This window comes from Chiloscyllium plagiosum, unplaced genomic scaffold (assembly GCF_037043375.1).
Source record: "Chiloscyllium plagiosum isolate Xiang-an unplaced genomic scaffold, Cpla_swu_hap1 HiC_scaffold_20, whole genome shotgun sequence".
Lineage (NCBI taxonomy): Eukaryota > Metazoa > Chordata > Chondrichthyes > Orectolobiformes > Hemiscylliidae > Chiloscyllium > Chiloscyllium plagiosum.
This window is the reverse complement of record NW_028270158.1, coordinates 41,133,422-41,149,707: the sequence shown is the minus strand read 5'-3', so window position 1 is coordinate 41,149,707 and position 16,286 is coordinate 41,133,422. Positions and strand designations below refer to the sequence as shown.

At 41.1% G+C, this 16,286-nt stretch overlaps 1 protein-coding gene across 2 annotated transcripts in view; it reads left to right on the top strand.

The window, feature by feature from the left end:
- rab11fip3 (RAB11 family interacting protein 3 (class II)) overlaps positions 1 to 16,286 on the top strand; it is a 115,966-nt gene that overhangs the window by 29,294 nt on the left and 70,386 nt on the right. For both annotated transcript variants that reach the window (XM_087997861.1, XM_087997860.1), the window contains exon 2: positions 8,221 to 8,314. In XM_087997861.1, coding sequence (XP_087853987.1) covers positions 8,221 to 8,314 — 94 coding nt within the window. The remainder of the gene's footprint in view (positions 1 to 8,220; positions 8,315 to 16,286) is intronic.

Genomic DNA, 16,286 nt, shown 5'->3' with positions numbered 1-16,286 from the left:
GAGGGAAGATCGTTGAACCAATTGAAGATGGTTGGGCCTGAGGAAATACTGCAGAGATGTTTTGGAGCACTGATAACTGACCTCCAAAAACCACTATTATCTCTTGTGTCAGGTATGACTGTAAGCACTGGAGAGTTTGACCCCTGATATCCATTGTTAGGGCTCCATGATGCCACAGTTGGTTGAAAGTAGCCTTGACGTCAAGGGCTGTCACAGTCCCATCACTGGAATTAAGCTTTTTTTTTTGTGTCCATGTTGATCTTCCTGCTCCCGGATGCTGCCTGACCTGCTGTGCTTTTCAGCACCCCACACTCTACTCTGATCTCCAGCATCTGCAGTGCTCACCTTTTTCTCCCAGGAATTGAGTGGCCCTGGCAGAACCCAAACTGGGTGTCACAGCAAGTTATTGCTGAGTAGGTACTGTTGATGACCTCATTTTACTGATGATTGATTGACAGTAGACTGATAGGGCAATAATATGCTTAGGTTGGGTTAGTCCTTTTTTCTGTGTACAGGGCACAACTGGGCATTTTTTTCACATTGGGTAGATGCCAGCATGATAACTGTACTAGAACAGCTTGGCTAGGAGTGGCAGGTTCTGACATACAAGTCTTCAGTACTATTACCAGAATGTTATCAGAACCTGTAGCCTTTTGCAGTATCCAGTGTCTCCAACCATTTCTTGACATCATGTGGAGCAAATCAAATTGGCTGAAGGCTGGTATCTGTAATGCTGAGGATCACTGGTACAGGCCGAGATGGATCATCAACTTAGATTTCCAGAAATGTTTTGAAGAGCTTTCAAATACTGCAAGCAAATGCTCTTTGCTCCCTCACTTTGTCACCAAGAAGACCCCATTTGCCCTCAGCTCACCTGAGATCTTGTGTCCTGTCTATGAAATTAGCATCTTCATTTCTTACCTGATTTTGGTCTTCGCCTTAGATTCCTTTACATCACTCTAACCTAAATTCACAATTCTCCTGGTGTTTTTTTTTCTACTACCTTTTTTGCACCCAAAGAAATTTCACCTGCAATTGTTATGACTGACGCTTCCCCTTTCCACCGCTTCAATAGTAAAATTGTAACCATTTGCTTTCCTGACCCCCTCTCTCCCCCAATCGCCCAAGAGTGAGTGAATCAGGAAAAACTGTCCTGTTCTATTTACAGCTCCACTTAAATGGTTTCACACTGTTTTGGCCCTTTTTACCTTCCATGACACTTCTGCAGTTGTCAGTTTGCCCAATCAGTTCAGCCTTATCTCTGGAAATCTTTAACTCTATCCAGTTGCTTCATTCTCCTACCATGTTTTCATTGGAAGTCCAAGGAGCAAAATTGCTTCTGGATCACAACTTTTTTTTTTCTTTAATAATTAATTAATTTAGTCTTGCTTAGCTAGTTTGGTTTTAGTAGGCAGTTGAAACTTTATTGCTGGAACAGCACAGCAGGTCAGGCAGCATCCAGGGAACAGGAGATTCGACGTTTCGGGCGAATCTCCTGTTCCCTGGATGCTGCCTGACCTGCTGTGCTGTTCCAGCAATAAAGTTTTCAACTTTGATCTCCAGCATCTGCAGACCTCACTTTCTCCTGGTTTTAGTAGGCACCCTCTTCTCTGCTATAATTAGTTTGCAATCATCCTGGAGGGAAGATAATAACTGTAGACTCCTTTCTGTACTCCAAATTATTCATTTTATAAAACTGTTGTCACTTGCCACTTTGCCCTTTCTCCATCTTTACATGGAGCTTGTTGAAGTTAGATTAGATTATGCCTAACTGGCTCCAACTTTCTATCACCTTTTTTCCTTAAGCTATACTACCATAACTTACTACACAAGATCACCTTGCTTACAGGACCTACCTTCTGCACCTTCCATTCCATTCCCATTAATTTAGTAACTAGTCCACTTTCATGAGAAGTGAAATTGAGTGCTTCTCTTTATTCAAGTTGTTTTTGCTTTTGTTTGAAAGGTAACCCATTCTCAATCTATCCAGTCTTCACTTAAAACACATTGCTTCCCATCACCGCACTTTATTTTCCACCGCTCCTAAAGCATTCAAAACTTATAATCAAAATTGAGACTTACACCTTAGCTCTGTTTTTCAACTTTTTGACCTCTGTCATCGGGGAGAAATGTCAACATTTTCTTGTTGCCTTACATGTGCATCCCACACCATTACTTCAATAGACCTTCTAAGATCAGCCCTTGACTCCCTCTTACTCATGCTTCCCTTTTGTTTTTGGCAACCATATTCAGAGATTGGGACCGTTGCTTCCGAGGTACACATGATATCCAGCTTTACATTCGCTTAAATACCTCAACATGTCCACTGTATCTATGCTATTGAAATGCTTGACATTTAGTTTGGGTGAGTTTTCCCATAAAGTTGTACTTAACCACCCCAGTGCAGCACAATGGTTCCATGGTGAGCACTGTGCCAGGGACCCAGGTTCCATTCCAGCCTTCAGTGATATTTTGTCACAGTGAAGTTTGAACATTCTCCCTGTCTTCATGGGTTTCCGCTGAGTATTCTGGTTTCTTTCTGCAGTCCAATGATGTGCGGGTTTCGTAGATTGGCCAAGGTAAATGCAGAATTCTGAGGATAGGTGGGGCAGGGTCTGGGTAACATGCTGTTCAGAGGGTCAGTGCAGAGTTGATGGGTTGAATGACCTCTTCCAGCACTGTAGGGAATCTGTGATTCTAATTCCATCTTTATCTTTTACTCTTGGGAAAACAAATATTTAACTCAAATGCAGGTTTTTAAAAATTCAAACAGCTGTTTGAATATTTCTGCAGCAGAAAACTTGTGGATTCTAACCAAATTAGCTTTAATGAGGCAGTACATCTAGTCCTTTATTGGCATATCTGAAATCTGAAATCAACAATTGATATTTTGGAAGTTGCCCCTTGTCTAAGTCACAGCTTCAACGAAGTACTTGATGCAGCAAGTAATGAAACTGGAATAAATCCATTCAGAGTGGAAGCACATGACCTAGAGGTTAGTGTGCATCAGTGTTGAGAGAATTTCCTCCCTTCCTGATGTTGACTGAGCAATTGGTTCAATTTTGAAAGGTCAGTAGTGTCTGCTTTGTGAATTTGAGGTATTAATTCGCTTTTATTGTGCTGGATAGTAACTGTGTGTCTTGTGTGCAGAAAGGACTAATGTAGAAATGTAGCAAGTTTTTTACATGTTTGCTACTTCTTTACTCTTAAAGAAACCAGAGATAGTAACCTTCGTAAAACCAATGAGTCAGAGATTTACTGCACAGAAAAAAGTCCCTGTGGTCCATAGTCTGCACTAGTTTAAAAATCTAAGTATTTTCCAACATTTCTCCAACAACCTCCTATTTGTGATCTTAGGTAATGATCAAAAATAACAGTGCCAAGTATCACTAACTCAAAGTTTAGTCAAGAAACCGTTCTGTTATACTGGTCCTTGCAATCCAATTCGGAAACACATTCAACGCTTCCATTCGGGGGGGGGGGGGGGTGCAATTACTGGGAAATGAATTCAAAATGGTAAAATAACATCAGTGGTCTAAATTCTGGGGAGTGTGGTAAATCCCATCAAGATGATTGGCATGAGCTGATTGCTACCATGTGGGGCTTAGCTAAGAGTTAGAATCTCTGATCAGCTCCACTCTTTTCTGTTGAGAACTTGGAGTGTGAGGGTTAGGGATAGACGAGCCCCAAGGTAGGAGTCACTGACCCCTGGGAACCAGCTGCTCTGCCTCTTGTTGATACCCTGACTGCACCCCAGTGATGGCTGAGACCAAACCCTAGATGATTATTGGGGGAGAAAATAATGAGCTGCCTGCCCTGCCAGTCTACCTGAAGAAGATGAGCAGCAGCAAGTGCAAAATGGGCCAGTAGTTAGAGAGCTGGGAGGACTACATAGATAACAGGCTGGATGTTGTGGAGGTAGAAAATATCAGGGATTTGAAAAAGAAAACTACTTTCAAAATCAGTTCTCTGGATTTGTGGATGTACCTACTAAAAGTGCAAGACTTTACCTACTCTTGGGGAATGAGGTGTCAGTGGGGGAGCACTTTGGGGCCAGTGACCAGAATTCTATTAGTTTTAAAATTGTGATGGAAAAGGATAGACCAGATCTAAAAGTTGGAGTTCTAAACTGGAGGAAGGCCAATTTTGATGGTATGAGGCAAGAGCTTTCAAAAGCTGATTGGGGCAGGTGTTCGCAAGTAATAGAAAATGGGGAGCTGTCAGAAATGAGATGATGAGAGTCCAAAAACAATATATTCCTATTAGGGTGAAAGGAAGGGCTAGTAGGTGTAGGGAATGCTGGATGACTAGAGAAATTGAGGGTTTGATTAACAAAAAGAAGGAAACATATGTCGGGTATAGACAGGATAAATCGAGTGAATTCTCAGAGTATACTGGCCACTATTCCACTGTTGGAATATCGCATAAATTTTGGTCTCCTTCCTATCAGAGCAATGTTGTGAAACTTGAAAGGGTTCCAAAAAGATTTCCTAGGATGTTGGCAGAGTTTGAGGATTTGAGCTACAGGGAGAGGTTGAATAGGTTGGGGCTATTTTCCCTGGAGCGTCGGAGGCTGAGGGGTGACCTATATAGAGGTTTACAAAATTGAGGGACATGGATTGGGTAAATAGGCAAAGTCTTTTCCCTGGGGTGGGGAATCTAGAACTAGAGGGCATAGGTTTAGGGTGAGAGGGGAAAGATATAAAAGAGACCGAGGGGGCAACATTTTCACACAGAGGGTGGTACGTGTATGGAATGAGCTGCCAGAGGAAGTGGTGGAGGCTGGTACAATTGCAATATTTAAGAGGATTTGGATGCATTTATAAATAGGGAGGGTTTGGAGGGCTATGGGCCAGGTGCTGATAGGTGGGACGAGATTGGGTTGGGATATCTGGTCGGCATGGACGAGTTGGACCGAAGGGTCTGTTTCCATGCCGTACATCAGTCTGACTGGTGCAGCTTGATGAGGACCAGACTGCATATAAAATCTTCTGTGTAGACATGGGCTGGTCTATTCTAGATCACCAGGATACTGAAATTCTAGCGGAGATGATTTTAAAGGCACATTTTTAGGGTTTTGAAGGCATGGCAGTGATTGGGTGTATTTGTGGAGGGACTGGAACACATCCTCCAGCAGGCTCAATCCATCAATCAAGACTAATGCTTGTCACACTCGTCCAGATTCTATACTGTAGAATGTTTTGAAGCGCAGCAGCAGTAGAGGGAAAATAGATTTGAAAGAAGATCCTGTCCGTTTGTGGAAACTAATGTGGGTGGCTCAAGTCTTCTAAAAGTTGAAGGTGGTGAAATGGCTCTGTGGTTAGCATTACTGCCTCACAGCACTACGACCAAGGTTCAATTCCAGCCTCTGGTGACTCTGTGTGGAGTTTGCGCATTCTCCTAATGTCTGCGTGGGTATCCTCCAGGTGCACAGGTTTCCTCCAACAATCCAAAGATGTGCAAGTTAGGTGAATTGGGTTCAAGAGTGTGGTGCTGGAAAAGCACAGCAGGTCAGGCAGCATCTGAGGAGCAGTGGAATCGACATTTCGGGCGTAAGCTCTTCATTCCTGATGAAGGGCATCACGCTGTCGACCCACCACTGATCTCCAATATCTGCAGTCCTCCGTTTTTCCAGGTTAGGTGAATTGGCCATGCTAAATTGCCCATAGTGTTGAGGGATGTGTAGGTTAGGTGCGTTAGTCAGGGGTAAGTATAGAGTAATAAGATAGGGGAATGGGTCTATGTGGGTTATTCTTCGGAGGGTTGCGTGTGAACTTGTTGGGCCACACTAGGTATTCTGATTATAAAATGAAGCATGTTTTGCCATCTGGTAACTGCTGATGTTGTTTTCAGCTGCTGGAAGTGAGAGTTCTTGAGTTACAAAACTGGATGTCATCATAAGTGAATGATTTAAATTCAGGCTTCCAGAGATGGGAATTCAGTTAATTAAACAATATTTTCCCTTACACAGCCATGCTAGTTTCATGAACCTGCATTTACATTGTGTTTTTTCCATTCTGGTTAAGTTTTGTACTTGTTTTGCCTTTCAATCTTTATCAATCATTGACCTTGCTTGATTCATAAGCAGTAGCTAAGTTGTGTGGCAGCATGGCCCAGATAACAACACACGCCTCTTCTCTCTGCGCAAGTGTTTAGTATGTTGCTCATTTATCTAGCTTGGATAAGAACTCGCAGATCATCTATCAGCAATAATGTAGCAACTTGAGCAGGGATGGAAAATGGTTTGAGGTTCCAAATGGTGTATTATTTTGGATAGTGGACATAGATCTTTGCTCATCTGCATTGCCAAGAATCTTAGCAATCGCCCAGTACTCTGTATTCCTGTTACTCGTTCCAAAGTGGAACACTTCACACCTTTCTACATGAAACTCCTTCTAAACCCTTCTTACTCATATACCTATTCAGAAGTCTTTTAAATGTTTTAATTGTACCAGCCTCCACTGCTTCCTCTGGCAGCTCATTCCATACACGTTCCACCCTGTGTGTGAAAACATTGCCCCTTAGGACCCTTTTATCTTTCCCCTCTCACCTTTTTAACCTATGCCCTCTAGTTTTGGACTCCCCTACCATGAGAAAAAGACCTTGGCGATTCACCCTATCCATGCCCCTGATGATTTTATAAACCTCCTAAGGTCACTCCTCAGCCCCCAAAGCTCCAAGGAAAACAGCCCCAGCCTGTTCAGCCTCTCCCTAAAGTTCAAATCCTCCAACCCTGGCACCATCCTTGTAAATCTTTTCTGAACCCTTTCAAGTTTCACAACATCTTTCCTATAGCAGGGTGACCAGAATTATATGCAGCATTCCAAGACTATAGTCATTCCGGCCAGTGGGATGTAATGGAATGCTGCATTAATTTAGGCTATTGAGTCCAGCATGCTCTGCGAAGAATGCTTACTGTTTATTTTGGGTATATGGTTGATTGTGCCCTGTTTTAGTGTCGATGTCATTACTGTTGAATTGTAGGCTCTTTTGGAGTTCAAGACTTAGCTGCAAAGTGGAAGTTTTTTTGCATATTTTTTTCATCTAGCACATTCAGGAGAGGTATTGCAACTGTGATATAGAAAATGTATATTCAGTTGCGACCTTTCCATTTGACAATGAAACAAAGTATTGATTGTCTTTATTAATAAAGGTATGCCTCTCAGTTGCAAGATGCTGTATAAGTTCTCTCCTGAGGGTAAAAGCTTTGGGTTTCTGCTCAATAGGTCAAGTTTGGGAATGTCTGACTTACCTTCTCCTGCCTCTGAAATTTTCTGAGTTTGTATTCATCTGGTGTATGTCTATGCCCTCCTAGGGCACAGATTTTACTTGTCCTCCTAATAGATCATAGGATCCCTGTAGTGTGAAAGCAGCCATTTGGTCCAACAAGTTCATACCATCCCTCCAAAGAGCATCCCACCCAGACTCTATCACTGTAATTCTGCATTTCCCATAGCCAGTCTGCCTGACCTCCACATGTCAGGATATGGGAGGAAACCAGAGCAACTAGAAACCCGCACAGACACTGGGAAGATGTGCAAACTGCACACAGACGATTGCCTGAAGTTAGATTGGAATGTAGGATCCCTGACAATGTGAGGAAGCAGTGCTAATCACAGAATCACCATGCAGTCAATAAATATTCTTTGGGCAAATTGATTAAATACACATCCATATTATGTCAATTATGTAGTGAGTTTACTGCATGAATTATTTTGGCTACGAAACGTTGAGCTGTGAATTGATTCATAAGACACATAGTGTGAAGAGATCACTTTACTATCCAGGGAATCCTGACCAATGCCTTTGTACTTGTAGCTGAGGAAAGCAAAAATCTCTAACCACTTGGATGAAATTTTTATTTTAATAACCCTGTCAGAAGTTGTACTCACGGGTTTTTCAATTGTTAGTGGTGATCTGACAATGGAAGATGCATGTGCAATAAATTTCTAGGTGCATGGATAATTCAGGGATATGAAACTAAACACAACCATGATTTAAATGGCCTCCCCGTACTATATGTTTCTGATTGTTCAGTGAATTCAAGTTGTATCTTGTGTATAATCACATTGTGCATTGCAGAGGTGACTTTTTTAATGCACTTTATGTACACATGCAATTGCCAACTATCAAGATTTTATTGTCAGAACAGGCTGTCTGTCTTTTCATGGTCGTCTCCTTGATTAACAAATTGGACTTTTTTCATTTTTGTCCCTTCAGGCAAAGGAATTAACCAAGTACCTCGATCCTGCTGGTCTGGGGGTCATTGCATTTGATGATTTCTGTCGAGGAATTGCTGCTATTAAAAATGGAGGTATGGCAAAGTAATATGCAGGTTTACTTGTTTTGAGTTGGTTTATATGATATGGCTTTGTTTTATTCTGAATAACTACTTTACTTCAAAAAATAAACTGGAAGGATTCTGTTTAATAGTGAATTAACCATAAATACTGCATAAGAATTTAACTGTTTTTGATGTGCATTATTTGACAAACCCATGACTTGTTTCCCTTAATTGAATTAAAGTTCTAACTGTTTGCTTAAAATCATGAGGGGCATGGATAGGATAAATAGAAAAGGTCTTTTCCCTGGGTTGAGTCCAGAACTAGAGTGCTTAGGTTTACAGTGACAGGAGAAAGGTCCTTTTTTTTTTTAAATCTAAGGGAATTTTTTTTTCACGCAGAGGGTGGTGCATATGTGGAATGAACTGCTTGAGTTAGTGGTGGAGGCTGGTACAATTACAAAGACATCTGGATGGGTATATGAATAGGAAACGTTTAGAGGGATATGGGCCAAGTACTGGCAAATAGGACTAGTTTAGGTTAGGATATTTGGTCGGCATGGATGAGTTGGACCATACGGTCTGTTTAATTGCTGTACGTCTGTCTGTCTGTCGTCTCACTCTGTCTTCCCAATTCAGTTTATCGGTTACGCGCACACGTCCCTGGCTCCTTAAAGCCAATCAAAGCCTTCATCCTTTTGTTTTTTTACCTAAAAAAAAAAAAAAACCAAAAAGGCCTTAGTTTGAGCATTCTTTACACCCTCCAGGTATGTTTTGGAGTTCGATTATAAATAACCTCTACAACTCAAAAATAAATCTGTTATCAGACAACAATGTTTGTCGTACTTGTATGTTAAGAGCATCTTTAGGGATGCTGTAAAGAATTTGGAGTTGAGCCTATTTAAGCGTTGTTTTAATGGTGAGTCGTAATCTACAGCTAAGTAAGACCTGTATTTCTTTTACATTCAAACAAGTCTGAGAAAAGGCAAGAACTGCTCCAGTATGATTATCAGTATGTATAGGTAAAAACAATGACTGCAGATGCTGGAAACCAGAGTCTAGATTAGAGTGGTGCTGGAAAAGCACAACAGGTCAGGCAGGATTCCTGATGAAGGGCTTTTGCCTGAAATGTCTTTTTTTTTCCCAGCTCCTCGGATGCTGCCTGACCTGCTGTGCTTTTCCAGCACCACTCTAATCTAGACTCTTATCAGTGTGTATGACTGTTTCAGATATGCCTGCCAACCATGCAGGAGTGTTGTACCCTGGCTTGAAACTTGGTAATATTTAGGTATCACTGAATCTTCTGGAGGATTTTTTGCAGCAGTTTCCTGGACCAACAAACAAACCTCTTGTGGACCAGGTGGTCATCAAAGATGTTCAATGTATTGTTGCAAGATAGAAATTCTTGCCATTTTTTCAAGATAGAATACACGTGGGTCTGCACATGCATGTATTCCTCATCGTCCTTCTCAATCTATGCCTATCTATTTGCAGCTTTCTGACGGTTGTAAGCCAATGTTTGATTAGGGAACTACAAGCTTCAACTACTTTTGCCTAACTTAAGTCACTAGACTCTAAGTGTTAAACGTTCTCCCCATAGTTGCTGCCAGACCTGCTGAGTTTCCCCCAGATTTGTTTTTGCCTAATTTCATGCTCCCTTGTCTGGGTCATCACCTTTATTGAGAAATCAGAATATTTGGCCCAACAAACCAGACCCATTCCCCTACCCTAATACTTAACGTTTTTCCCTGACTAATGCACCCAACCTACACGTCTCTGAACATTATGGGCAGTTTAGCATGGCCAATTCACCTAATCTGCACATCTTTTGGATTGTGGGGGAGAATCAGATTACCCAGAGTAAACCCATGCAGACATGGGGAGAATGTGCAAACGCAACACAGGCAGTCTCCCGAGGCTGGAATTGAACCCTGGCACTGAGGCAACAGTGCTAACCACTGTGCTGCTCAGAATAACTTATCAACCACAGTTTGATTGTCCATATTCAGTGACTGGATCATGTTGCATTAGCCTCAATCTGATTTGTTGAATTCTAGGTGCATTTTACTGACCAGTTTTTTTTTTTTGTATTTGATAATGCTGCAAATAACTTATGATTTGGTTTTAATCATAAGTATTCTCTTGGATTGTAAGGCTTTTGAGCACTCTGATTCTTTGGTCGTACTTTTTTTGTCTAGTTGTAAATCAAGATATCTGTATGACAAATAATGCCTTTCTTCCACAAATGTTGAACATTGTCCTCTGGAATATTTACAGTGTGAATGTAATCCCAAAGGGTATCTAGTTAAAACATGAATGAATGTCCAAATGGTGTAATGAGATTTGTTAACAAATCGTAGCTTTTCTAATGGTGCTGTAGCTCCAAGATGCTACCAGATAGGATTTTTGTTTGGGTCTCCCATCTTCTGTGACCTTGTTTGGTTTGAGTGCCAGTAATTCTGGAAACAAGCACCCCTTGCAGAGCATTGTCTCCATTTTAACTTCTGACTTTTTTTTTTAAGAAGTCATGTGGTCATAGATTCCTACAGCACAGAGACAAGCCCTTTGGCCCAAACTCGTGCATGCCAACCAAAATGTCCATCCATGCTAACCCCTTTTCCCTGCACTTAGCTCATATCCTTCTAATCCTTTTCCTAGCCATGTGTTTGTCCAAATAACTTTTTAAACATTAATGTACCTGCCTCAACCACTTCTGCTGGTAGCTTATTCCATATGCGTACTGCACTCTGTGTGAGGGGGGAAAGAATGTTGCCCCTCAGGTTCCCTTTTTATTCTTTCCCCTCTAACCTTAAACTGATGCCCTCTAGTCCTTGATTCTTGGGAAAAAGACAGTGTGTATTTGCCCTATGTATGCCTCTCATGATTTTATAATTTGAGATCACCACCCCCAACAGTCTCCTACATTGTAGAGAAAAAACTCTTGACTTGTCCCCCTGTAACTCAGATCCTTGAGTCCGAGCAACTTTCTCATTTCTTCTGCACCCTTTCTAGTTTAATAACATTCTTCCAATTGCAAGATGACCAAAACCAAACACAACACTCCACGTGTGGCCTCACCTTTACAACTGCTGAAGGCCAATGTGCTAAAAGTAATCTTCACTGCCCTGTCTTCCTGTGACTTCCGGAGAACCATGTACCTGAATTCCAAGGTCCCTCTGTTCCACTACACTCCTTAACTCCCTGCCATTCACCTTGATACTTTGACCTTGTCTTGCATTTTGGAAAGTCAAATCCTCACACCTATTCAGATTGAACTCCATTTGCCATTTCTTGGCCCACTTACCCAGCTGATCAAGGTCCTGTTGCAATTTCTGACAACCTTCCTCACTGTCCATGATACCAACTATTTTTAGTGTCCTCTGCAAACTTATTAAGTCACAATGAGACATTTCTGCATGTAAATAGCTATTGGTTCAGATCTGAGTGTGGTGTAGTACAGTTAAGTTTGTTTCTCCTTTTTTAAACTATATGACTGAATTCACTGGCTTAATCGTTTCCTTCCATTCATCTTAATTTTGACATTCTGTAAATTAACTGTAAATCCAAACCGGTCTATCTGCTTTAATTGTATTCTTTGGTTCTGGATTAATAATGTTTAAATAATTTTGTCTATCTTTGTATTTGAGCTTTGCTGTTAGCTGACCTTTTGATCTTGCTCATCTGTGAACCTTTTTTGTTTTGTAATCAAATTGAAGGATAATTTGAATCATTCAATCTCTTGTGTGTGCAGAGATTGTGTTGTTCCTGTGTCTGGTTTGAAATCACGAAAGTGTCCATTGTTTGTTTAGTACTCTGCTATTAACGTCTTGTTAATTTCGCCAAAGAAGGTGATTTGCTTTTTTATGTTCCATGAATCTCTTGGATCGAGGTGCTCTTCTAGAAACATCAGCTTTGCTCTGGGTAGTTTGGGTAGTCCATTATTTACACCTGTGAACCAACTTGTTATATTAAGAACATGGCAAGAAGCTGAATATAATTTAAATGAAAACTGCAGTACAGAGATTTTGGAGTGCTTTACATAAATCGCAAAAAAGCATCAAAAGTTCAATAGGTAAGAGAAATGGATTATTGGCCTTTTCTTTCTTAGCCTTTTTTAAAATATATATTCCATTCCCCATCTTGCTAAAGGCACTAGTTAGACCACATCTAGAATATTGTGAACAGTTTCTTGTTCCCTTTTTATCTAAGGGAAGATGTGTACTGACATTTGGAGGCAGTCTAAAGATTCACTAAGGTAGATCATGGAGGTACTGTCAGCATGAGGATTCAGATTAGCCATGATCTGTGCATCAGGTCTGAAATGTCCTGAAGCAAGTGATTCCCATGTGTTGGTGGGGATGTTGCATTTGTTCAAGGATGCTTTAATGGTACTCCTGTAGTGTTTCCTTTGCCTTCCTATTGTAGGGCTTGGATTGGAGTACTTATGTAGGAATTCTATGTCCTGTGGCCTACCTATAGCAGATGTTGTATGACCAGTGCATTGACAGTGGGGAGACTGACTTGGGAGAGGATGCTCCCATTGGTATGCCTCCTTCGAGTCTATTTTGCAGGATTTTGCAAAACCAGTGTTGGTGATAACTTCTGGGATTTGGTGTCATCTGCGTATGGTTCTGGTTTCTGAAAAGGAGGTTGAGGACAGCAGCTGCTCTTTAGGCCATGGGCTTGGTGCACGGTTTGAGACCCGAGACTTCAAACAATCTACTCCCTCCATCACTGACACTCCAGTAGTGACAGTATGTACTATCTACAACATGCACTGCACCAATTCACCAAAGATCCTTAGCATCTTCCAAACCCACAACCTCTTCACTGAGACAGACAACGGCAGCAGATACTTGGGAACCTCACCACTTGCAAATTCCCATCCAAGCTGCTCACCATCCTGACTTGGAAACATATCCCTGGTCCTTCAGTGTTGCTGGATTACATTTAGAGCAAGACTTCTTAAATATTGTGCTGAGTTGCTTCTGACACTAGTGTCAGTGAACATTCCAATTTCTGGTGATAACACACTACTGCAATGGGTATACCCATCTGTAGGTGCCCCATCATTACGATTCCTTCATTGTTGCCATACCAACATTTTGGACTGCAGCCCTAACAACTGAGCGTGTCCCTGCAGAGTTTATACATAACCTGGTAAACACTCATTGCAAACTAATTGGGTTAGAGCACAAACAACATTTCACAGGGATATGAATAACAAGAAAATCTGATTATAGTAATTACCAAAGTAGAAGTTTGTCCAGTTGTGCTTCCCCCATATCCTATCAAGGGGAGATTAAAAACAAAAGCTAGTAAATTGGGGACAGTGGCAAAAAAAAATTGGCCAATAATACAGAACAGTTTTAGGTGTTTGCTAGAAATGAGGCCAGACAAATTGCAGTCTTCACGTTTTGCACCGAAAACTGAGTACAAAATAGCCTAGTCATTGGGTATTTTTCCTCCTTCTGTTGTGTATGCTTTTCCCCTCCCCCTGTTCTCTTCTCTTGTTTTGTTACTGGAATGAATGCTTGATCGCTCTATTTGTATTACTTTTCTGTATTACTTTTATTCGGGTGCCAATTTGTGAAAGGCGGAGGTAATGAAATACCAAAGTGATGAAATGAAAAGCTATTACTCTACCAAAGTTAGGTTATGTGGTTTAAAGGTAAGTTTCTCTTTTGTTGTGGGTGTAGAAACTAATCTGTTTTTGAAAATCCAAAGTAGTGTGCACTGTGGGAGGCTGATTTACATAGTTGCCATTCAGGCTGTTGCATGCACTCATGGTTTGGCATAGCCAAGAGCTATATGTTACATTGTTAGTCTAGCTGCCTAAACAAATTTCAATCTATTGTGGTACGTGTGGAACTGCCAGATATCTTTAGGGAGAGGTCAGGTGCAAGAGGTAACAGCATCAAGTCTTTTCAACTTGCATATATTGTATTAGTCTGAATGTTTTTTTTATATTGTTTTTCACCTGATGGATATTGCACAAATTTTAACAAAATAGTTGCTCAAAATCCAAGGACACTTGCTGATAGAAATTATGATAAATTTTGCCAATTCAGTTTTCATTTATGACTAAGAGGTTTTTATCTACTGTTTTGAATCCCCACTTCCATTATTCTTTCACATTCCACAGTTTGTAATTCCTAGTACCTGTTTATTACTCCATTTAAACCCATCATTTCACTTCATTGCACAGATGTTAGAAAGTGTTGAGTGAAGCTAATATGCTGCCAATAAAAGACAAGTGTGGACTCAATATGCTGGTTGATGGAGGGCTTGGAGCCTGGGAGTAAGACTTGAAGACTGGAGAAGCTGTGCTCCCAACGTCACAATGGATGTAACACAAATCTCTTTTCCACATAGGAGAATGAATTAGGAGTATGGCATTGACCTCCCCCCATTTCCACAATTCAATGAACTGGTACATGAACTCCATTTTCCCCATCCTATTTTCATATCCCTCTGCTTTTAATACTTATAAGATCTATTGGTTTTCTTTCAGTCTTTTTACCAAGCTGTGAGCATTGCTAATGAGTCCAGCATTTGTTTCCCATCCTGATTTGCCCTCCAGTGTGGTAAACTACCTCCTTGAACCACTGCAATTAATCTTGCCTGAAAATACGCTCAATGATGTCAGGAGACAAGAAGCTCTTCATTCAGAAGAGGATACATTTTCTGACTATGCTTTGGTTTCAGGGCTCTTTTTTTGCATTCTCATAACTCTTTATTAGATGATGCAGAACATTTGCCTTCTGTGTATATGTTGAATTTTTTGATTTTTTTTTTGGTATTTGTGCCATCTTATCTAAAGATACTCCTTAAGGCTATAGAGATGTACAGCATTGAAGCAGGCCCTTTTCTTTTTTGGGCCAACTCATCCATGCCGACCAGATATCCTAACCTAATCTAGTCCATTTGCCAGCAATTGGCCCATATCTCTCTCAACCCTTCCTATTCAAATACGCATCCAGATGCCTTTTTAAATGTTGTAATTTTACCAGCCTCCACCACTTATTCCATACACTTGGTGGACTTTTTCCCTTTTAATTTTTTTTCCTCTTTCCCCTTAAACCTATGCCCTCTAGTTCTGGACTCCCACCCCAAGGGAAAGACCTTGTCTATTTCTCCTAAACAAGCCACTCATGATTTTAAAAACCTCTAAGGTCACCCCTCAGCTTCCAAAGCTCCAGAGAAAACAGCCCCAACCTATTCAACCTCTCCCTGTAGCTCAAATCCTCCAACCCTGGCAACATTCTTGTAAATCTTTTCTGAACCCTTTCAAGTTTCACAACGTCTTTCTGATAGGAAGGAGATCAGAACTGCATGCAATATTCCAACATTGGTTTGGCCAATGTCCTGTACAGCCACATGACCTCCAACTCCTATACTCAATACGCTGACCAATAAAGGAAAGCATACCAAATGCTGCCTTCACTATCCTATCTACCTGCAACCCCACTTTCAAGTGACTATGAACCTGCACTCCAAGGTCTTTGTACAGCAACACTCCCTAGGGCCTTAGCATTCAGTGTATAAGTCTTTACCAAGATGCAACCCTCTATCTTTTACCTTCAAGCCAGTTCTGTACCCAAATGGTTGGTTCTCCCTGTATTCCACGAGATCTACCCTTGCTAACCAGTCCACCATGAAGAACCTTGTCTAACACATTATTGAAGTCTATATAGATCACGTCCAATGCTCTGTCCTTATCAATCCTCTTTGTCACTACTACAAAAAACTCCAAGGTCATGAGGCATGATTTCCTTTGCAGAAAGCCATGTTGACTATCCCTAATCAGTCCTTGTCTTTCCAAATACATGTACGTCCTGTTCCTCAGAATTCCCTCCAACACGTTGCCCACCACCGATGTCAGGCTCGCTGCTGTAAAGTTCGCTGGCTTTTCCTTACCACCTTTCTTAAATAGTGGCACTTTGTTAGCTAACCTCCAATCTTCTGGTACCTCACCTGTAGCTATCAATGGTACAAATATCTC